General features: G+C 41.3%; 1 protein-coding gene across 4 annotated transcripts in view; it reads left to right on the forward strand.

Annotated features, from left to right (window-relative positions):
* Window positions 1–22,980, forward strand: part of ETV1 (ETS variant transcription factor 1) — a 61,859-nt gene extending 38,879 nt beyond the window's left edge. For all 4 annotated transcript variants that reach the window (XM_073677275.1, XM_073677276.1, XM_073677278.1 and 1 more), the window contains 7 exons: window positions 1,415–1,603; window positions 4,100–4,347; window positions 15,573–15,641; window positions 15,749–15,817; window positions 18,054–18,223; window positions 18,744–18,845; window positions 20,385–22,980. In XM_073677275.1, coding sequence (XP_073533376.1) covers window positions 1,415–1,603; window positions 4,100–4,347; window positions 15,573–15,641; window positions 15,749–15,817; window positions 18,054–18,223; window positions 18,744–18,845; window positions 20,385–20,606 — 1,069 coding nt within the window. In that variant the 3' untranslated portion in view covers window positions 20,607–22,980. The remainder of the gene's footprint in view (window positions 1–1,414; window positions 1,604–4,099; window positions 4,348–15,572; window positions 15,642–15,748; window positions 15,818–18,053; window positions 18,224–18,743; window positions 18,846–20,384) is intronic.
* Window positions 22,981–23,329: the final 349 nt, after the last annotated feature.

Below are 23,329 nucleotides of genomic sequence, written 5' to 3' on the forward strand. Positions count from 1 at the left end.
CGCAATCTCTAAACAAGTGTTGCACTATTTTTGGAGGAAAGCAGCCATGTTTTTCTAATCCTGGACAACTTTTTTAAATACAACCCTTTTAATGGCAAGCTTAGTTACCGTATGTAAGGGAAATCGCCCATTTCCCATATCAGTGCATCGCATGGCCGATTTGCTGAATGAAGACTCCTCTTAGATCGGTTTTGGCCGCCATATTGGCATAGAATTCAGATTTGCAATGTGTGTGTTTCATCTGAAGACAGACAAAGCTGAGCTCTAACTCCTGTGGAAGCCGCAACCATGGCTGCATTTGTTTCCTGCTTTAGACAGCATAAAAATAACCAAAAGTTGTATATCTAGCAGTTATCACAGATGAGTCCTTTTTTTTTTTTACCTAGGTAAAGGTGATAAATTACTACTCCCATTTTTTTTTTCTGCAGTACACAACCAGCCCTCTATAAAGTTGCATGTCTAAAAAAAGTAAAAAAACAACAACAATGTAATGCAGCTGCGGCACCACTAGGGGCACTGTTCTATTGCTCCCAGAGTGAATAGACTTGATTTTAGTGATGAGCGAGCACTGAAATGCTCAAGTGCTCGGTACTCTAATCGAGCACATCAGATGCTTGGACTGGCTCGACTTGAGTAGTGAGCACAATGGAAGTGAATGTGATGGTTTCATTAAAGAGAAAAAAAATCGCGCCCTCTCTTTCTCGCGCCCTCTCTTTCTCGCGCCCTCTCTTTCTCGCGCCCTCTCTTTCTCGCGCCCTCTCTTTCTCGCGCCCTCTCTTTCTCGCGCCCTCTCTTTCTCGCGCCCTCTCTTTCTCGCGCCCTCTCTTTCTCGCGCCCTCTCTTTCTCGCGCCCTCTCTTTCTCGCGCCCTCTCTTTCTCGCGCCCTCTCTTTCTCGCGCCCTCTCTTTCTCGCGCCCTCTCTTTCTCGCGCCCTCTCTTTCTCGCGCCCTCTCTTTCTCGCGCCCTCTCTTTCTCGCGCCCTCTCTTTCTCGCGCCCTCTCTTTCTCGCGCCCTCTCTTTCTCGCGCCCTCTCTTTCTCGCGCCCTCTCTTTCTCGCGCCCTCTCTTTCTCGATCCCTCTCGAGGGACTCTCTCGCGATCCCTCTCGAGGGACTCTCTCGCGATCCCTCTCGAGGGACTCTCTCGCGATCCCTCTCGAGGGACTCTCTCGCGATCCCTCTCGAGGGACTCTCTCGCGATCCCTCTCTGCGCCTCTCTCGCGATCCCTCTCTGCGCCTCTCTCACGCGCTCTTTCTCGATATCTCTCTCTCTGTCTCACCCGGTGCTTGATCGAGGATTGAGCAGTGCCATCGCTCGCCATCACTACTTGCTTCCAGTTTGCAGTGTTACCTGTTTGCGCAATGAACTGATATTCATTGAAAGTGAATAATTGTGGCTGTACATTTCCCTTCCAGTGCCTATGATCAGAAACCACAAGTTGGAATGAGGCCCTCTAACCCCCCAACCCCTTCAAGCACTCCAGTGTCCCCCCTACATCATGCATCACCGAACACAGCACAGAATCCTAAAGCAGAACGTCTCTTTCCTACACATCTTCCACCATCCCAGCCGATCCCAGACAGCACCTACACAATGGACCACAGGTAAGCCACTGCTCGGCTCAGAGAGGGCACCGACTTCACCATTCGAGAATTCTGAACGTCTCTAAGGGTCTTAAAGGGGATATTTCCACTGCTGCAAAAGGCTGATTTCTTTGGGTCCGTCTACTGGCAGCTACTTTTGACATAGAAGTCTTGGCCTGCTGGGCATTTCCCTTCGCTCGGCCATGACGAGAGAGATGTAGTATTACAAGGCGGCCATACTTAAAGAGGGCAAAGATGGTTCGAGTCCACTAGAATAGAATCTTATCTTGTAGAACCATATTGTTCGGGCTCTATGATGTCAAAATATCTTGATAGGGTATGCTTAAAAAGGTTTTAATCCCAGCTGAAAAGAATTTTAAGCGACATGTATGAAGAGTGACTTAAAGAGGTGGTCTTCTAGGAGTAGTTTTGCTTGGAGGAGGCCAAGGCGCGACCACCAATGAGTCTCTCAGCCTTCATGAACATATTGAAATGTGAGACTAGGGAAGAAAATAGAAGTTTGTTGCACTTGTTTAATAGGATGGACCTCAAAAATAAACTGATTGCATTGTGTCCCCAAGCGATGTGCTGCAATCTACTCCAGAACCTGGCAGCAAGTGTGTAATTCCTCTGCAGCACCACCGCTGGTGAAATGAGGCATTACATGGTGTCCATTGAAATTAATCTTTTCCAGTATTGTTGGGTCTTCCAGAGAGAGAGAGAGACGCTCGTTGTACCCACTCTCTACTATGTAATTTGTTGTGGTCCTGAATGGAGGACTCCATCAGACTCATGTTGGTGGGACCGAGCGATACCACTTTTATGTTTTATGTATATTCAGGAAAAGAGTTGTTTTCACAATCAGAACCAAGTAAAGTAAGCTGAGCTCTCTGTATACAAGGCCAGGCTCTCATTGGTGATTCCTTATCCCTATATTCTTACACAAGCATGGAAATTCCACATCTCTTTTGTATATTCGTTTTGCATTGCAAATGTTCCTAGCGCGGAGTAAAATGCAACTATGCTGTTCACTAATGGTTTTGAATCACCTTGGCTGGATGCGGCTCATGTCGGTGTCAAGCCCGTAGCAAAAAAAAAAAAAACAATAAAATAACATCGCTCCCGATCCCTTGATTTGTTGCAGCCTCTTATCCCCGTCCATAAATCCACCTTCCGCTTGTGACCTTCAATGAATAGCGCTGAGGAATCACATTGATTATCTCACATTGCACCTTTAAAATACAATCACACAATTAACCTTTGGCTGCCGTTCCTCTATAGTTTAATTCCTTCCTTTTGCAAAAAAAAAGAAAAATGAATTTGTTTTATAATATGTAATGAAAAAATTGGCTTCAGAATTTAAGGAGTGTCTCCGGAGCCGGCAATAACGGAGCCAAAAATAGGCGCTAATTGCTTTTATGGTCATTTTACAGGTGCAACTTTTTTTTCATTTTTTTTAACATTTTTAAGTACCTTCATGTTTCGTGACTTTGCTTAGTTTTTGTTTCGCACTGGGTAGAGTAGAACGACACACATATAAAAACAAAAGCCAGGTATGAGACATGAAGGAGTGACTTCGGCGGGGATGAAAACTTATGCTTGGAGAACCAAACCTAAAAAAAAAAAAAAAAAATATCTAGATCCTATTACTTGACCCTGCTGCACTTTAGGACCCATATATCTAATCCAAAATGTATTCTAGGCAACAAGGATCCAAAGACTGAAATATGGAAGCATAGTTTCAGATTCGTTGGATGCTTAATACCCAAACCAAGCTCTAAAGATTTCCATCGACTATTTTCTCCAATTCTCTCCCCTAACTTGCAGGGCAAGAAGAGCAGCCAGTTCTAGACTGTGCTTCAACTCTTGACAGGACGATGGGACTGAATATGTTAAAACCCAGCCTGCCCGATCCTCAGTTATTGGATTGGATTTCTTCCATTGAGTGACATTCGTGAGACCCCTACAGATTGTCTTTGATCCAGCTTCTGGACAAAATACAGAATAAAGGCTCTCGTACACACTGGGGGATAGCTGTTGGCCAAACTCCCTTCTAAAACACTTGTATTTTCAAGAGAGATAGATGCTGCCAGACTAGTTGGGTTGGTGGAGAATTGGGAGGTCCCCTACCAGAAAGACTACCGGTGGGTTTGGCCGACTTTAGTCTAATGGAGATCTGTAAGGATCATAAACTGATGGATTGATTTGGAAGCCTTCTCCTTCCTTTTGTGGCTAAAGCATGCTGCGCAACATTTAGGTGCTCTTCTGTGGGACATTTTGAGCCCTGCCCTTTTGGCTCAGGAACACCCACAAAACCTTGTAATAACTCTGACTGGTCCATACCCTGAATCCATATATATTCAACTTGATAAACCTCGCCCAATGAACTTTTGTATTCTGTGCGTGCACTGATGAGGCTACATGAATTGGATGCCGGCTAACCGAAAATCTGTAGACCTGTTTTTAAGTTTGTTTTCATTTTTGTAATTTTTCTATTTTCTTATTTTTCCAAACCAGGTTTCGTCGACAGCTCTCAGAACCGTGCAATTCGTTTCCACCGCTTCCTTCGTTGCCAAGGGAAGGCCGACCTGTCTACCAACGACAAATGTCTGAGCCGAGCATCCAGTTCCCTCCTCAAGGATTTAAGCAAGAATATCACGATCCAGTGTATGAACACAGCACTATTGTGGGCAATGCCCCCAACCAGAACTTCCCTCCACCTCTTATGATTAAGCAGGAACCTAGAGATTTTGCTTACGACTCAGGTAAATATCCATGTTGTATTTATTTTGCTTACTGTCCTCTTTAATTGAAGTTTTTAGTTTTGACAATGCTTTAGACCTTCCAGTCTATTCTTATATGCGTTTTCTGATTACATTTTTGTAAAATAATGTTAGATGGATTTTGAAGCGATGGACTAGCCTGTGCCAAGGCGGGAACATCTCAAAGAGATGATTTGACTTGTAGCCGGGTGGAGAGGAGTTGTGTATAATGAATATGGATCCCATACCCTTTAAATCTTTTTTGAGAGACTTGTCAGGCAATTGAGGCAAAGTTAGTAGAATTATGAGATGAGAGATTCAAGAGATTGTCATAGTGTAGATTTTACATATCAACCTTGCCTCCAGTAACAAGGGCGACCACATTTCCCACCACAAGTTTAGAAGTGAGGATGGTAGCTGGATGTCTACATGCCTACATAACTCAACCATTCATGAATACTCTTCTACAACTCTCATTTGAAGGATTTAATTCAGGCATCTTACAGTTGACTAGATGACCTGACTTCTGGTCTTCCTGATGTATCTCCTAACATCACGTTGACTTCTCTGGTGGAGACATGACCATATTTCTAACTAAAAGTTTAAGGACGTTCTGTACCTAAACTTTTTTTTCGAAGAAAAAATAATAGCATTTGTGCTAAGTTTAAAGCTGAGCTGACATTGAGGCTTGGGAACCAGTCATTTCCCAAAAGACTTACTCTTAAGGCTAAATTGTGCTCCACCAGGGTTAGGAAAACATGTCCGATTTCTTAAAAATATCAGCATGAGTCCTATTCACAGGTAGTGTGTGATATTGAGCTTGGTTTGCCTTGATTTAGCCGGGCTGTAATACCAGACTCTATCTCTGGACTAGTGTGGTTTCTGGAGAAAAAAACGCCATGTTTTCTATCTTCTATCCACCTTGTTATGGGCCTCTGGCCACTTTTGTCCTATCCATTCACGAAGCCTCATGTCGTCATTGATGTGCTTTATGCCTCAAGTGGTAATTTTTGAGGAGCGCTACACGTCATCACACGCTGTGCGCAACACATTATTGACATACGTCAAGTCCCGTTTGACAGTGTTGGTCCTGGTGAATAAGAGTCGAAAATACCAGTCGAAAATCACCGAAGGCTGAGAATGAGGATAGAAGATGGAAGAACCAATTGTAGGAGCCAAGGTGGTGGGACGGGAACAAGAAGGGCCAAGGAGCGGTCAATATCATCAGAATTTTTATTTTTTACATACCTCTTCCTTGCGACCTATGATCGAGAAAAATGGAGTCTGACTGACATTTCGCTGAATTTGTTTCGTCCAGAGCAAATGGCAAAAAAAATTTGGGATTTTTGTGAATCCGAATACTATTGTAAAGTTGACGCAAATTTGATTAATCGTCTCTAGTGAATGTGTAGCACCCTGAGGATTCGGCTGCTACAGGGGTATTGCACCTCAACCCAGAGGTGTGATATTCCACTCCCGGGTAAGGATGGAGTGTGGAACTGAGCTCAGAAAGCTGCATGCACTACACACATCCCATTTCCGAGGAGCAGACCAACGGTACTCCCACTTAGAAATGTGCAGGTACGACCGAGTCTGTTCCTGGCTGGAGTGGGAGGGGGGTGGTACATCCCAGTAGTGTAGGGGCAGATAGGGGGAGCAGCCTGTGTAAAGTTAGGAGCTCATTGGGTGCTGGTCACCTGAGCTCACACATAGAGGGAGTATTTAAGGTGGACACCATCTAAGATCAGGGTCAGTCAGTGAGACGTCAGTCTGTCAGAGTGTAACCTGAAGAGAGCAGAGGAGAAGAGCAGCCCCAGGCCCAGAGAGAGTGAGAGAGGAGAGCAAGAAAGACCCAGAGGGGGAGACAGAAGGAACTCTGAGAACCCAAGTACAACCCTAGGGTGAAGAGTTGGCAACAGGGTACCGGATCCCAAACTGGTGGGGGCTAAAGCATACCTCAGCCAGAGACCGGAGGCCGTGGGCAGGATCTGCCACGGCCACCCACCACATCCACCCTGAAGGCAAACCACGTGTAGGGTCAGGGAACCCAAGGCCAAGGGTCTCCCAACAGAAGGCCCGAGGGAGCTGGACCTAGGTGGATCCCTGGTGGGGACGGCCAGAAGAAAGGACAAGAAGGAGGGCTCAGGGACACGCTCCGGACTTGCTTGGGGGTTGGCTGAATCCAGGACCTGGTGGACGCAGCACGGCTCGGGTGGTCACTCAAGGCCGGAGTGACCGGAATATCTGCAGTAAGTAAACACCCTGAACTGCACAACCCGACTCTGTCTTTAATTATCATCTACGCTGCACCACCACAACCCCCATCCTCTGCACCTGACCCCCTGAGGCCATACCCCTCCCGTTGGGGGTTATACTATCTAAAGCTGCACCAACACCATCAGCCTCAGCGGACCCTGCTGCAGCGGCGGCCGTAGTGACCGCAATCCAACGGGTGGCGTAGTCGACATAACGAACTTTGGAACATCTGTAGGACTGCCACATACTCTGAGCTTGACACCCTGGGCACGGACCGGGTCACAACCACTCGGAGACTACAACCCCCATCTGATCCGGCTCCGGGTATTCCCCTAAAGAATATGGCCCACCAGGGGGCGCGTCAAATGTACGAGGGGAAATTAAGCTTATGAGCAAAATTTCTCAGCATGTACAAAAGGCCACAAAGGGGAAAAAAAAAATAAAACAAAAAAGTAAAAAAAATATAAAAACTACTTTGCTTAATGAGTGCAGCACGAATAAACACGTATCATTGAGATCAAGAGTTACAGTAAGTGCTACTGTCTGGTTATTTGATTTGAGAATTGCGCAGTCTGGATTTCCTCTCTGTGCATTAGGAGGGGTCACGGGAACGCAGGCTGCCTTTTAAATCCGTAATGGAAGTTCTGGAGATGGTCTTAAACCAATCACCTAGGTTTTAGCCATGACTGATTGATCTCCAGGGGGGCTGCCTTTGTAAGCGCTGTCTTACATGAATGGTCTTTGTGTAGCTTAGAGCTTCATTCATAAACTCGACGAAGAGGTCGGGGATGAAAAAAAAAAAAAATCTCGGAGTCGTTCAATAATCTTGAGCTGGAAGGTTTAAAGTTCCATCAGCTGTTCTGCTTGCCAGATAACTTCCAGCAATGATTAATGCTCGCTGACTGTGCCAATATGTTATATGACTCTATTTTATGGGCTCCGTGTGTACCGGATACACACAGATGTACAGAGCTGTGTTCTCAACTGTGAAAGATTAAAAAAGAAATACTCTGCTGTGACTTCTATTCAGCTTTTTTTTTTTTTTCTTCCTTTGCCTGTATTGTGGGAAACCTAGCCAACACCGAACATTAGGGCTGTGCGCACACATGCAGGGTTTTCTGTCACTGCCCCATTTATCTGATTGATTGCTTGCAGAAATCTATGTTGCAGAAATGACTAAACTTTTTGCAAGAAAAGAAATCTATGGAAATCCCCTTAGTTGAGGCCGAGGGAATAGACATGTACACAAGTCTATCAACTGTATTAAAAGGAATTTCTGGAGACTAACTACTTTTTATTCATTCTTCAGAAGTGATCAAATAAGTCCTAATTACCTTACCGAACCCCACCTTTTCCTTTACTGATCGCCGCCGCTCCTATTCCAGCTGCTGCGACGTCCCAGGCTGGTCTCTATATTACCTGTACTGTCATGGACGGACATGTAACTACTGCAGCCAATCTATAGCTGCAGTGCAGACCAACCCATCACCACTATAGCCAGTGATTGACTGCAGAGGTCATTTGTTCCTGAGCAGGAAGCACAGAGTTCAGCAAAGGATTTGGGGATTTTTTTGCTTGGCATGGTTCTGTAATGGAGGCTCTCTCTTTCTTTCTCTCTCTTTCTCTCTCTTTCTCTCTCTTTTTTTCTCTCTTTTTTCTCTCTTCTTTCTTTCTCTCTTCTTTCTTTCTCTCTTCTTTCTTTCTCTCTCTCTCTCTCTCTCTCTTTCTTTCTTTCTTTCTTTCTTTCTTTCTTTCTTTCTTTCTTTCTTTCTTTCTTTCTTTCTTTCTTTCTTTCTTTCTTTCTTTCTTTCTCTCTTTCTTTCTTTCTTTCTTTCTTTCTTTCTTTCTTTCTTTCTTTCTCTCTTTCTTTCTCTCTCTCTTCTTTCTCTCTCTCTCTCTCTCTTCTTTCTCTCTCTCTCTCTCTCTCTCTCTCTCTCTCTTCTTTCTCGTTCCCCAGTTCACACAATCATAGAGTGGTTTTGGCCACTGATATAGTGTGTGGATGGATTTATTATCTGGTATTTTAACTCTGTCTGCAGTTAGCTCCCCCTAGTGGTCATTGCAGGCGGGTAATGTTTTTATCTTTTTTCTTTTTTGCAATACAGAGGGGATTGTTGTTTGGTATCCATTTAAAACCCAATCACAACCAATAGACTGATGTCCTAAAGTTAATGACCAACTTTACAAAGAATATTTATAAACCATATTTGAAGTTCTGTTTCCCCCTGATTCCTGCTATACTGTGCGGGGAGCTGACTCCCGCTATACCGTGCAGGGAGCCGACTCCCGCTGTACCGTGCGGTGGAGCCGACTCCCGCTGTACCGTGCGGTGGAGCCGACTCCCGCTGTACCGTGCGGTGGAGCCGACTCCCGCTGTACCGTGCGGTGGAGCCGACTCCCGCTGTACCGTGCGGTGGAGCCGACTCCCGCTGTACCGTGCGGTGGAGCCGACTCCCGTGCTCTTTGGTCAGGTGTGGCGCTCTTTCTAGAATAAAATGGCTTCCTTTTCATGATCCTGGTCAATAACTTTAAGCAAAGAATCCATCATCATCTAGAATTGTTTTTCCGCTTTTACTCTTCTGCCTTCGTTGCTGTTTTCCGCATTTATTGGCTGCTGTGGATCACGTTCCTGTGTAAATACTTTTTGCAGGGAAACGCTCTTCGACAAGTGCGCATAATTTGACCTTAACGTTATGAAGCTCGGGCTTGTTTTTATTTTTGTAACTTCATGTACTTGCTTTCATTTTGCCTTTAATTAGTTTCTTGGCAAGTCTCCTGCAGCAACGCTCTTTTCATTCTCAAGTATCTCATAATAATTGTTTTTATTCAATATCTGAAAAGATGCAAACACAACCCCAGCTAAGTTTAATTGTATTGTATTCTGTCATTTTGTGTTTATTTTAGACTTCTTTTTCTTTCTTTTTTTTCTTTTTTTTTCCCATTTTTACTTTTTCATTGTTTGCTTATGTTATGCTTTTCTTTTCTTTATAATCTTATAGAAGATCTCATCATCCTAATCATCATGTTCTTTATTTAAAAAACAATTATTGATAATCTTACAGTTTAGTTGACACTGAGGCTGTTTTAGACTCGCACTTCCTGTCTTTTCAATAAGCGTTTTCATCGGTCTCATTATCATCAGAGGCCGGAGATTACAATGACAGATAACATCGCTATACACTGCCGATCCACCAGTCACAATAGGCAATGTTGCAGCTTCCCCTCCCATCACAATGACCCTTGCACACGCTCATTAGATGCTTCAATACAAAATATAGGATCAGAGCTGTTTTTTTTTTTTGCTACTAATGTTCATGTGAATTTCCCGAAACTACAGGAACTGTGAAAATTGCAAGATTAAATTTTTGTTACATATATATAATTTATGTGTATATATGTTTTTTTTTATTTTTATAGACATTTAGCATAAAAACCTGATTTTAAGCAAGAGGTCACTTTGTGATGATGTCTTTCCTTTAAGCCGGGCTCTGCTTTGCTGTTGCACAGTCCTAGATAATCGCATTATATACTGACTATAAAATATGTGATGAAGTCTATTCACGCTAATCTGTTTTTTGTTTTTTTTGTTTTTTTTCCATCTGATAAAGAATTGGAGCCGGGACGGTCTCATGGAATTACATTTATTTCGCTTTAGTCATGTCTTAATCAGGGAGCGAGATACAATTAGTCTTCAGCGTTTTCTAATTGTTTGCTTTGAAGTCACCCTGTTTAACCGGTGCAAATAGTTCTGTGTTTTGTATCAACATTTCGTACAGTTTGAAACTGTAAATGCTAAATTTCATTGATGTGACTGGTTATTAGATAAGGTAGAAATGGAAGCAGCCGGCAATTTAATTAGCTACTATTTTTCTGAGCAAGTCATTACTTTGATGAACCTCAGAGCAATGTTTATGGCTCCTAATTAACCATGTTAGTCATTTGATTGAATAATCACTTTAGAAATGTTTCTACGATTTGATTAGGCCCTGACCCGCTCTTAGAGTCACAAATTAACGGTTAGACCTTTCGAGAGACTCTGGAGGATTCTGGAAACTTTTTTTTTTTTTTTTAACAAGGATATTGCCTTGGTATTAGAAGACCCCCAAGTCCTAAATATCATATTAAACGGGACCCCCATTCAGAAACATTATTTATTTTTTATTTTTTTTTACCTAAGACTTGCACATGTCTTACACAAATAGTCCTTTGATTTTAAATAAAAATTGTGTAATACCACATTTTGCCTGTGGTGGCGCTGTGGGAAAATTGTGCATTTACTAGTTACTTTCCCCATAAGATCACGCTGATTGCTGAGAGGTGAAACAGGAAAACTTGTCATAAGCTAATTTTTATGGGATGAAAAAAAAGAGACTTGCCCATGTATTACATGTACAGCCCATTGATTTTAGTAAAAATTGTGTAATAATAAATTGCTCCTTTTGGTGGCGCTATAGAAAAAGTTTACACTTAAGTGCCTGTTCACACATTGCATTTTTGCTGCATTTTTTATTTTTTTTGCCTAGAAAAAATGCAGCGTTTTACTGTACCAGCCAAGTGAATGAGATTTTTAAACCTTATTCACACGCTGCTTATTTCTTTCTTGCAGATTTGAAGCAGTTACAAATCTGCAGAAGGTCAAGTCTTTCAGCATTTTTGCAGTGTTTTTTTTACCCATTCAAATAAATAGGAAAAAAAAAACACATAAAGAAATGCCCTCCAAGAGTGCGGAAATTTTCTGACAAGAGACACATTTTTGGGGGCAGAAATGTTTGATGCAAATACGTGACACGTGCACATTCCCTGGGCAGGGTCGGACTGGGCTGGTAAGGGCCCACCAGTAACATAGAACCTAAGGACCACACTGTTGATTTATTATTTACAAAGAAATGAATCATCAACAAGTGTATTAGCACTGCTTATCAGCACCACTTCACAGCGGCCCACCTGGGAATTCTCCTGCTCTCCGATTGGGCCAGTCCGAGCCTGCCATAGATTCAACTCTCCCCCTGATAACACTGATCGCCCCAACTCTGAGCAGGAAAACTGTCTGTCAGCTCATTTTCACGAAGTCATTCTACCAGAGAGCTTCAGTCCAAAGTGGACACCCCCTTTAATTTAATACTAAATTTGCCCTGTGTTGGCTTTGCAGAGAAATGGTACGCTTACTTCCGACTTTCTCCATGATTGCTGAGACTAGGAGCAACTCGACTTTGCATCAGTAACTTTTTTTGGGGACCTCTTTACCTAAAAGTGATTGTCGAAAGTGGATGACCCCTTTAAGTTTACTACAACTGTCAGCAGAGTTGAGACGTCTTCTACTTTCTGTCTTTATAAGGCCATTATTGTTAGAATTGCTGGCTCAATATTTACCTAGTGCAAACATGGTAATCTTCTGTAAGAACATCATATCCGCTGCCCAAGTCCAAATTTACTGTACAAAAGTTTGGAGATGGTTGTGGAAGAACAAAAGCACGTTTGTGCCGGTGCCTAAGGGAAGAGAGTACACCGTCATTACTACCGTGATGGTCATTCTTGCTCTTTATTCATACAGACTATTGAAACCTTAGAGCCACCTTACTGGGGAGCAGACATGTCAATGTGATTAGGATGAGGTTTCATTGTAGCTGGGAACTTTTTGAAAACTTTTTTTTTACAACTTCTGATTTTTGCCCCTATTAAAGCACAGTGGCTGTCATCCATAAAAATAAATTTAGCTGAGCCATGGTAACTTGTATACCCCTATGTACGTACAGGGTCATGCTTTTAGTTATTGCTTCACATTTTAAATGCGTCTTTTTTTTATTTTTTCTCTATATGGAAAGTACAAAAGACGACAAAACAAACAAGAGTCATATTCACCGAAATCCTTTCAGTTCTCATTTTGGCACTTGCTTGGTTCCCAGCTGGTCTCTTACTATCTACTCCTTCTCAACACTCAGGAAATGACTGCTCTGCCAATGATTGGCTGCAGATGGTCACAGGTTCCTTTTGTTGAGACATCTTATCTTTAGCAGAAAGTAGAGACCGGTGGAGGACATGGCAGCATCGTAACGGTAATAGTGGCAGAAATTCAAGGGGAGTGTTACTTTTTTTTTAGGTATTTTTATGCAATTTTAGAATCATGGTAATATATGAATTTTACAAGATTTAAGGCTCTGGCAAGTTTTTTTTTTTTCTTTAAGTTCAGTGAGTACTATGTATCAGACACCAAGCTGTGAAATCTTCCTTTTTATATACGTTTTTTTTATCTATATTTATATATGGTATTTTCTAACTGCCACATGAATTTAAAGCACTTCACAGTAAAAAATTCTAATGCAAAAAAATATATTTAAAAGTAAAATGTAAAAATGCATAACTATTGAGAATAATCATTTCAGACATTTTCAAATATATATGTGCATGTATGTGTATATATGTGTGTGTGTGTATATATATATTGTATATATACAATACAGACCAAAAGTTTGGACACAACTTCTCATTTAAAGATTTTTCTGTATTTTCATGACTATGAAAATTGTACATTCACACTGAAGGCATCAAAACTATGAATTAACACATGTGGAATTATATACTTAACAAAAAAGTGTGAAACAACTGAAATTATGTCTTATATTCTAGATTCTTCAAAGTAGCCACCTTTTTGCTTTGATGACTGCTTTGCACACTCTTCGCATTCTCTTGATGAGCTTCAAGAGGTAGTCACCGCAAATGGTCTTCCAACAATCTTGAAGGCGTTCCCAGAGATGCTTAGCACTTGTTGGCCCTTTTGCCTTCATGCTGCTGTCCAGCTCACCCCAAACCATCTCGATTGGGTTCAGGTCTAGTGACTGTGGAGGCCAGGTCATCTGGCGTAGCACCCTATCACTCTCCTTCTTGGTCAAATAGCCCTTACACAGCCTGGAGGTGTGTTTGGGGTCATTGTCCTGTTGAAAAATAAATGATGGTCCAACTAAACGCAAACCGGATGGAATAGCATGCCGCTGCAAGATGCTGTGGTAGCCATGCTGGTTCAGTATGCCTTCAATTTTGAATAAATCCCCAACAGTGTCAGCAGCAAAGCACCCCCACACCATCACACCTCCTCCTCCATGCTTCACGGTGGGAACCAGGCATGTAGAGTCCATCCGTTCACCTTTTCTGCGTCGTACAAAGACACGGTGGTTGGAACCAAAGATCTCAAATTTGGACTCATCAGACCAAAGCACAGATTTCCACTGGTCTAATGTCCATTCCTTGTGTTCTTTAGCCCAAACAAGTCTCTTCTGCTTGTTGCCTGTCCTTAGCAGTGGTTTCCTAGCATCTATTTTACCATGAAGGCCTGCTGCACAAAGTCTCCTCTTAACAGTTGTTGTAGAGATGTGTCTGCTGCTAGAACTCTGTGTGGCATTGACCTGGTCTCTAATCTGAGCTGCTGTTAACCTGCGATTTCTGAGGCTGGTGACTCGGATAAACTTATCTTCAGTAGCACAGGTGACTCTTGGTCTTCCTTTCCTGGGGCGGTCCTCATGTGAGCCTGTTTCTTTGTAGCGCTTGATGGTTTTTGCAACTGCACTTGGGGACACTTTCAAAGTTTGCCCAATTTTTCGGACTGACTGACCTTCATTTCTTCAAGTAATGATGGCCACTCTTTTTTCTTTACTTAGCTGCTTTTTTGTTGCCATAATACAAATTCTAACAGTCTATTCAGTAGGACTATCAGCTGTGTATCCACCAGACTTCTGCACAACACAACTGATGGTCCCAACCCCATTTATAAGGCAAGAAATCCCACTTATTAAACCTGACATGGCACACCTGTGAAGTGAAAACCATTTCCGAATGCCAAGAGTGTGCAAAGCAGTCATCAAAGCAAAAGGTGGCTACTTTGAAGAACCTAGAATATATGACATATTTTCAGTTGTTTCACACTTTTTTGTTAAGTATATAATTCCACATGTGTTAATTCATAGTTTTGATGCCTTCAGTGTGAATGTACAACTTTCAAAGTCATGAAAATACAGAAAGATCTTTAAATGAGAAGGTGTGTCCAAACTTTTGGTCTGTACTATCTATATATCTATATCATATTTATTATACATATATGAGATATCTGTATATATTAAGTATGATTTGAAAATGTTTGAAATTATTTTTCTCTCTAGCTATACATTTTTTAATTTTATCTTTATATTTTTTTGCATTTTATCTTTTTTTTTAAAAAAACTTGAGTGTTTTGAAAAGAAAACAAAATGCTTTTACTTATTTTATATATTTTTTTTTTAAAAAATTGTGTGTTTTTTTAAGTTTTAATTTTTATATATATTTTAGACTTTTGAGGGGGTTTTTTTACTCTTTTTTTTTTTCTCATTTGTGTTGCATTTTTAATATTTTTTAAAAATATATATAATTGGCACAGCATTTTAGACTTCTTTTGAGGGTTTTTTTTTTTTACTCTTTTTTTCTTTTTTTCTCATTTGTGTTGTATTTTTAATATTTTTTTTTAATTGGTACGAAAAAACCCCAAAACAAATGGCATAAAAGAAAATGCAATTTTCTTACAGCACTTTTTACTTGTAGATTGTGGCGATCATGAAAACATTGTACAACCTAATGTAATTAATCAGAACAGATCAGGCAACTGTGAATCGTGCTAGTTTGAAGGAAGGGTGGGGGGGAAATACTAAGTGCTATTTAAAGTAAAGTGTGATTGCCAAAGGAGCTGACCTTTAGCAAGGTTGATTATGCTGAAAGTTTGAGTTCAAGTGACTGTGTTAGATAAAATCAATGTTCTTCATATTCTCGTTTCATTTTGCCTCGCCACGTGCGTGTGTCTGGGAGAAGGCTAACCATGTGTTGACAGGTTTCCTCTCGCTGCAGCGCGTGTCCCTTCCTGTTACTCTTCTGTCTGCAGGCTGTCTCATTGATAACCTGCACGCTTTCAATTCCAGACACTTCTTTGATTAGCATTGTCTTGTTTTTCCTTGCAGAAGTGCCTAGCTGCCATTCCATTTACATGAGGCAAGAAGCTTTCCTGGCACATCCCAATGGAGCAGAAGGTATTTTATTCTACCGCTGTTTTTATTTATCTATACGTTGCGCTTGCACCACTGTGACCAACGTATCGGTTTCAACTCGTAATTGACCTTTTTCGAAATTATTTTAGGTTGCATGTTTGAGAAGGGTCCTCGACAGTTCTTTGATGACACCTGTGTTGTCCCAGAGAAATTTGACGGTATGTATTTAAGATTTAGATTTTTTTTTTTCCTTATTTTGCCGAATACTGGATCTTAAAAAAAAAAAAAAAAAATTCCTAGCGCAACTTTGTTCCCTTGTGTGGTTTGTGCTAAAATTAAAGTAAGTTGAAAAGTAGGAAATCTGGTAATTGTAAGCCATGAAGATCTAGTGATTACTACTTGCACTGATCCTCGTGGGCGGGTCTAAGAAATTACCAGTGCTGCATAAATTACGCAAGAAGACATGAAACTGTCACCAGGTTCAAGGCCAGGAGCTTCTATTTATGCATTTGAGCGTAATCATTTGTCTTAATGATGGATAATAATTCATGTGCTCGTCATGAAATGTAGCAGTGCATGATCTACTAGTGAAACCATGGCAGTCTCTGGGCAGGAGCAGTGAACACCTCTCTTCTTTGAGAAAGAGGAAAACACTTTTTTTTAGAGTATAAAGGTTTTAAAATATGTAGAAAAGTCCTGTGTTGGGGATACCAATTCCTTCTTCTTTCTCTTGTTGGAGAGTTATCTCCCTTCCTCATGGCCATAATTTTGCTGTTGAGTATCCTTTTCCCTTAAAAAAAAAAAAAAAAAATGCCCCTCATCATTCCAAGATTAGTTTTAAGGATTTATTCCCAAAATATGAAGTTATTTCCTACCCACATGTCAGGGGCTAAATTCCTGATTGCTGGGGGCTGCTTGCCGATTCACTGAGAATCTCGGGGGTGGGATCCTCAGCAATCATTAAAAGGGTTGTCCACTACTTGGACAACCCCTTCTTGATATAAAATGTTTCCTCGATTTAAAATTAAAAAGCTTATACTCCCCTCCTGTGCTGGTGCTGTTCCAGCATTGTCAGCACTCACAGGCACCGGGGCTCTCGTGCTGTTGTTGTAACACGTGACCCCGGCGCCCAATCAGCTCTGGCATCATTGAACATGAAGAGGAAGTCAGAGATCAGCTGCAGCCCGGACTTCCTCTTCCTGTTCGATTTGTCCGAAGGTGGAGACAGTGACGCCAGCGCTGATGTGACACGTGAGCCCGATGCCCAAACAGCAGCACCGGAGCCCCGGGGAGAGCGAGTGCTGACTCTGCAGGAACGGCGCCAGCATCGGAGGTGAGTATAAGCTTTTTTTTTTATTTTATTGAGGCCAATCATGGGGGGATGACAAGGAGTTGCCCAGGTAGTGGACAACTTTTTTATGTTTTTTTCCCTTTCCCTTGAATAGGGAATAACTATTCCAGTCTAAGCCAGTTATCCTCTATGCACAGGATAGGTAATAACTTTCTGGTTGATACTTGTCCCATCACTAGGACCCAAGTGATCCCAAAGACATGTCTCTGAAGTGCACACTGCTTAATTAATTTTCGGTAGGATCGCCAAATATGGCAGATTGCATCGCTCGGCTATGACCAGCAGTGCCGTGGACAATGATTGGAGGCGTTTCAGAATCTCGATCTTGGGATTTGTGGGAGTGATACCCTCCCAGTGATCAGAAACGTATTACCTGTCCTGTGGAACATTAATAACTTGCTAAGATAGGAAAACCCCTGAGATTAGAGAGTGATATATTCCCTATTTTTGTATTGCTGTCAAGCTGGAAAACCACCCTGGTTGCAAATGTGTTTTTTTTTTTAAGACATATTTTGCTTAAAATCGTCCATGTAATTAACTCTACAGAAAAGGCAAGAGACTTAACCATGTGAATTGTTCATGACTGACGCACGTTGTTTGGCATATTTATCATACAAATTATTCACTTATGGATTAGCACAGAAAACATTCTGGGCTTTTGTGTCCTGAGCGTATATCATGTATATTATTATTGTCAACAACATCTGCAAAACAACGCTGCTGCTACTGTAACGCCCAGGACGGCAGCAAATCTGCAGCAGCATTCCAGGTGGACTCTATACAGTTTGTGAACAGCCTGTATGGATTGCATAACACATTTGCAGAATTCAGGAATTTCAAGGGAATGTAATAGCACATAACTAAAAGACTGTACAATAACAGTTGACTTAAAGGACCACTAACCTAATCTAAATTCATCAGTATATGACCAAAGACATTTTAGGTGTACTGTCCCTTTAAGAAGTCACCCCACACCCCCCGCCCAAAAAAAAGCCCCAAAAAACTGTGTATGATCATTTATTTAAATTATAGTGATCTGTTTGATTTTAATCTATGAGCTGCGATTAATCTTTTTTTTTTTAAATTTGTAATAATTTTTGCAGGTGACATTAAACAAGAGCCCGGACTGTACCGTGAAGGTCCGACCTATCAGAGAAGAGGCTCGCTCCAGTTATGGCAGTTTTTAGTTGCATTACTTGATGATCCTGCCAATTCCCATTTTATTGCCTGGACAGGTCGAGGCATGGAGTTCAAGCTCATCGAGCCCGAGGAGGTAGGTGCATTCTTCCGGTTGCATCTTTAGGGGCAGTTTGCCTTTTTACATGGGTTTAACCAGCATTATGGCCACTCTAAGCACATTGTCAACACTGTATTCTGTCCTTAGCCAGCTCTTTCCTTGCTCTGACTTGGCATCTACCAGGCGGCACAGGAAGAGGAAGTTACATGTGAGCATCCTCCTATTGGTTATTCACACGCAACTTCCTGTTTGTGGAGGGAGGAGCAAAGGAAGATCATAATGGCGTAAAAGTATTCTCTTACCTATAAAACCTATCCAATCAGACCAAATATTGAATAAATTACAATACACCTGCTCTCTCATCTCTTCCATTCACTTGAATTGGTCCCTCCTCTACAGTCAGTAGGTAAAAAACGTTCCTAAAGAGCGGATGAAGGTTCTGCTAAAAATTGGATAGAACTCGACTTTTTAAACTAATTATTTACAAATGATGAATTAAAAACTTCAACTTGATGAGTTTAATTGTATGGTTTATGTTGCTTTTTTTTGGTCGTAGGTGGCACGGCGATGGGGTCTACAGAAGAACCGACCCGCCATGAACTATGATAAGCTTAGTCGTTCACTGCGCTACTACTATGAGAAGGGAATTATGCAAAAGGTGAGATGCCAACTTCATTTCTTTTAAGGGTTGGTCATGATTTTAACATTTTTTTTACAGCTCCAAAAAGCCCCTGAACAACTTTTTGTAATTTCATCTTGTTTTCTAAACCAAAATTGCATACGATCTCATTAAATATTGCGCATATTGTTTGAAGTTCTTCCACATATAAATACATATCATATGTGATTAGAAGTCAACCAAACAATGGGAACCCCACTGCCAAGAACGAAGGGCTCCAAGTCACTGCTCTTGGTTGAGAGTTGACTATGTATGATGGCTATCTCTAGGCCAAAATTAATTGGAGATATGAACCTGGAGCTAGGACTATTTTATTGGTGTAATTGCCCAATCCTTGCCCCATACCAGTGAAGTTATTACCCACCTCTGGCTTTAGATGTGGGAAATACAGTGGGACTAGGATGAGCTTCTTTTGTGGTGAACCATTTTTTTGCGATCTACTGGTTTCCATTCCCAACAAAGATTAAATTTTTAGTTCAAAGAAATCCCAAAAGTTTGACATTAAAATTCCTGTTAAAGATGAGCGAATCTGACCAGATTGAAATTTGCAAAATTACGCTAATTTTACCAGAAAATTTGATTTGCAGCTAATTTATTTTCAGCAAATTGAATGTCCCTTATTATGCCCTGGGGTCTGGAGAGGCCCTAGGGCATAATATACGTAAGTTGTTGGGGAAAAAATAGAAATAATACTCAACTCACCGCTCACCTCTGCTGCTCACTGTCCCAGATAAGATCCTCGGCACCTATTCTTACCCCCGCAATGCTGAAACGCTGGGCATCTTTGCACTAGACCGGGACTTCTGGCCACAAATTGGACCCCAGACATCCCTGTGCATTTTCAGGGATGTAGCGGGCCTATTCAGGGCCCAAAGTGCGCATCGTAAGGCTACAGCTCACCTAATGATGTCGCCTCGACCTTGCAACATGCATACACAGAGACATTCCGGGCCTAGTCGCGGTTGCAAATCTTAGCTTAAACTGCGCTTCCTAAGGTCACAGCACTTATCGTGACGCCATTACATGCGCCTCAACGCTATGCTGTGCACTCTAGGCCGGAACTAGATTTTGGTACACCGAGGCTTGATGAAGAGGAGCCAAGGACTGTAAAAGGAGAGCGAGCAGTGGAGGTAGATATTGGATTTTTAGGGTTTTCGTTTGTTTTTAACCTTTTGCCAGCTTTACATGAGTCGGCAGAATGGTGGCCAGGCAACTGCCATTTTGCTGAATTCGCCCGGAATGAGCTACAAAAAAATATGCATTTTGGAGAATACGGGTGTATGGTAAAATTCAAGTAGAATTTAATTCCACCCCAATAAATTGGCCCATCTCATTTAAAGCAAAACTTCCTTTACTAAGAGGACTCTACTCAACTTTTGGGGACACTGTGTGGGTCTAAAAATAAGCAACCCGTCCCCATCAATACCTGCAGCTATCATCTCCTAAATGTATTGAACATGTAGACATTGATGTGGATGGTGATATTAAAATTCTTCTTTCTCCATTTCCCCATCTAAGGTCGCCGGAGAGAGATACGTGTACAAATTTGTGTGCGATCCTGAAGCCCTCTTCTCTATGGCCTTCCCAGACAATCAACGGCCGCTGTTGAAAACGGACATGGAGCGACACATTAATGAAGAAGATACAGTGCCACTGTCACATTTTGAAGAAAATATTCCCTACATGGCAGACGGAGGCTACTGTAACAGTCACCCATACAATGAAGGATACGTTTACTAACAGAGGGGAAAAAAAAAAAAAAGACATTTCTATGACGACGATCATTTCACTTTTCTTCGCGAGACCCAAGAAAAGCAAAATATACATTTTTTTTTTTATAAATATATAAATATATATATTTAGTAGATCATAAATGGGCTTTTCCTGTTGCATATCTCCTATGGTCTGCCATGGACAAAGCACTTTACTTGAGGGATGGGGGATAAAACTGATACTATGTATGTAACAGGACGATAACAGATGGATATCTAATATTCATTTATGCTCGGGAAGGGAACTTAAAGCTCACGGTACTTCATTAATAAGTCATGACTGTGTTTCTTTCCTTCAGTTTTAAGATCTCATGATATATTGTACATTATTTCTGAATGCACAGGGTGCAGTTAATTTTCATGGTATGAATGACTCTTTACAAAATTAAGATTTTCCTCTGTTGGAATTGCATTTTATATTTTTCCTTTAAATTGGTACATGCCTTAGCTCATTTGAGGGCTTAAAAGGGCTCTCCATATTTTCAGGCTTCACTAGGTTCTAGAGTAGACACTTGTGAATTCCAGTATTCATGAGAGATCTTAATGGTTGAGACACCAAAAGACCTGCTTTTAAAACTTCACAGATGTCCACCCCTTACCGCCCACCTTTCTCCGACACTCCATGAAGTTTAAGCTCCTTAATTGGTTTGAAGAGGCTGAATAATGATGTAGTCTAGTTCCACTCCATCCCCAAATTCCTGCCTTTGGTGGCAAGGCTTCTTACAATGAAGTGATATCTTTGGAGTCTTGGAGCAGGATGGAGAACTAAAGTGTTGGTCAATGCACTTGGTAATCTACAAGACCTGAGAATTTCACCTGAAGCCATTTTGCTCCCAAGATCTTGAGGTCAAGGGCTGAAGACCATGGCTCACAAGTTGATGATGTTGGTAGATCTTTGCTTAATGGATACAGTCCCTACTTTCTTTAGAAAAGTAACTTGAGGCCAAATCAAGACTCAACAAATGTTAGGAGGGACCTTAATATAGCTATAATACCAGTGGTAAAAGGGCTTATGGGCTTCTTCTCTCATGAGAGATCTTAATGGATGAGACATCAAAAGACCTGCTCATAAAATTTTACAGATGTCCACATATCACCATTGTCCGACACTAGATAAACTTTAAGCTCCTTGATTGCTTAGAAGAGGCTGAATAATGATGGAGTTTAGTTGAACTCCATTGTAAGTTCCTTCCTTTGGCGGCAACATTTCTTATAATGAAGTGATATCTTTTGCGGTCTAGGGGCGGGATGGAGAACTAAAGTGGTGGTCAATGCAGTTTGTTATCTACAAAACCTGGGTTTTTCACCTGCAGCTATTTGGCTCAGAAGTTCTTGATAGGTTTTGAGGTCAATGTTGAAGGCCATTGCTCTCAAGTTGACGATGTTGGTAGATCTTTGCTCAATGAATAAAGTCCCTACTTTTTTAGAAAAGTTACTCGAGGCCAAATCAAGACTTAACAAATGGTAGGAAGGACCCTAATATATCTATAATACCAGTGGCAAAGGGGCTTTTGGGGCTTCTTCTGTCATGAGAGATCTTAATGGATGAAACCTCAAAAGACCTGCTCTTAAAGTTCACAGATGTCCACATTCCACCATTGCCTTGACACTCTATGCAGTTTAAGCTCCTCGATTGGTTAGAAGAAGCTGAATTATGATGGAGTCTAATAGGACATCATGCCAAATTCCTATCTTTGACCATAAAGTTTCCTGCAATTAAGTGATATCTTTGGGATCCGGGGACAGAATAGAGAACTAAAGAGGTCATCAATGCAGTTGGTGATCTACAAGACCTGGGTATTTCACCTGCGGCCGTTTGGCTCAGAAGTTCTTGATAGGTCTTGAGGTCAAGGATTGAAGACCATGTCTAACAAGTTGACAATGTTGGTAGTTCCTACTTTCTTTAGAAATGTAACTCAAGGCCAAATCAAGAATTGACAAATGATAGGAGGGACCCTAATATATCTATCATACCAGTGGCAAAGGGGCTTTTGGGCTTCTTGAGGCTCTACTTCTGCACCTTTTATGGTTACACCCCTAACTTAAATTAGATGCCCAAAATTAGAAAATTAAGTCTGCCTTTAATTTTTTTTTAACTGAAACCGGTTTGCTAGCGTCAGCGACACGTGCATTTTTAAAATTTGTTTGTTTTTCTTATTTTTATCAATTTTTAAGTCCATTTAAAAAAAAAAAAATGGGTGAAAAAAATATATATGACCCATGAATGAGCTTTTTTTATTTGTTGAAATTAACTGTACTCTATGTAATACATTGTTATGCTGTTTGGCTGCAAAAAGCACTCTTTGGACAAAAAAAAAAGAAAAAATTGCAAAAATAACCAATACACTAAATAGGTACTTTAGTAATTTTTAGACATGGTACCCATTAATATGCATTTATGCCTTTTACTGCTGTGTTCTGTTCATAACATGTATAAATCCTAGAAAAAAAATTGCTTCTGCTGCTGTATATTTTCTGTACTATGCTCTTTGATGCTAAATTTACTCGCTGGTCCATTATATGCATCGCTGTAACTACAGGTAGCATTTCAGGACAAAATAGATGATGCAGATCATTTATTGCTTAGTGCATAGCTTTGCCACAATGCAATCAGCTTTTGCGCATCACAAACTGACCGGTAAGCGTCCGCTTGCTGTCTGGAGGCTCAGCAGGAACTTTTTGTAAACTTGG

Source organism: Phyllobates terribilis, unplaced genomic scaffold (assembly GCF_046119375.1).
Source record: "Phyllobates terribilis strain yellow unplaced genomic scaffold, ASM4611937v1 Scaffold_4__5_contigs__length_816908805, whole genome shotgun sequence".
In the NCBI taxonomy this organism is placed as follows: domain Eukaryota; kingdom Metazoa; phylum Chordata; class Amphibia; order Anura; family Dendrobatidae; genus Phyllobates; species Phyllobates terribilis.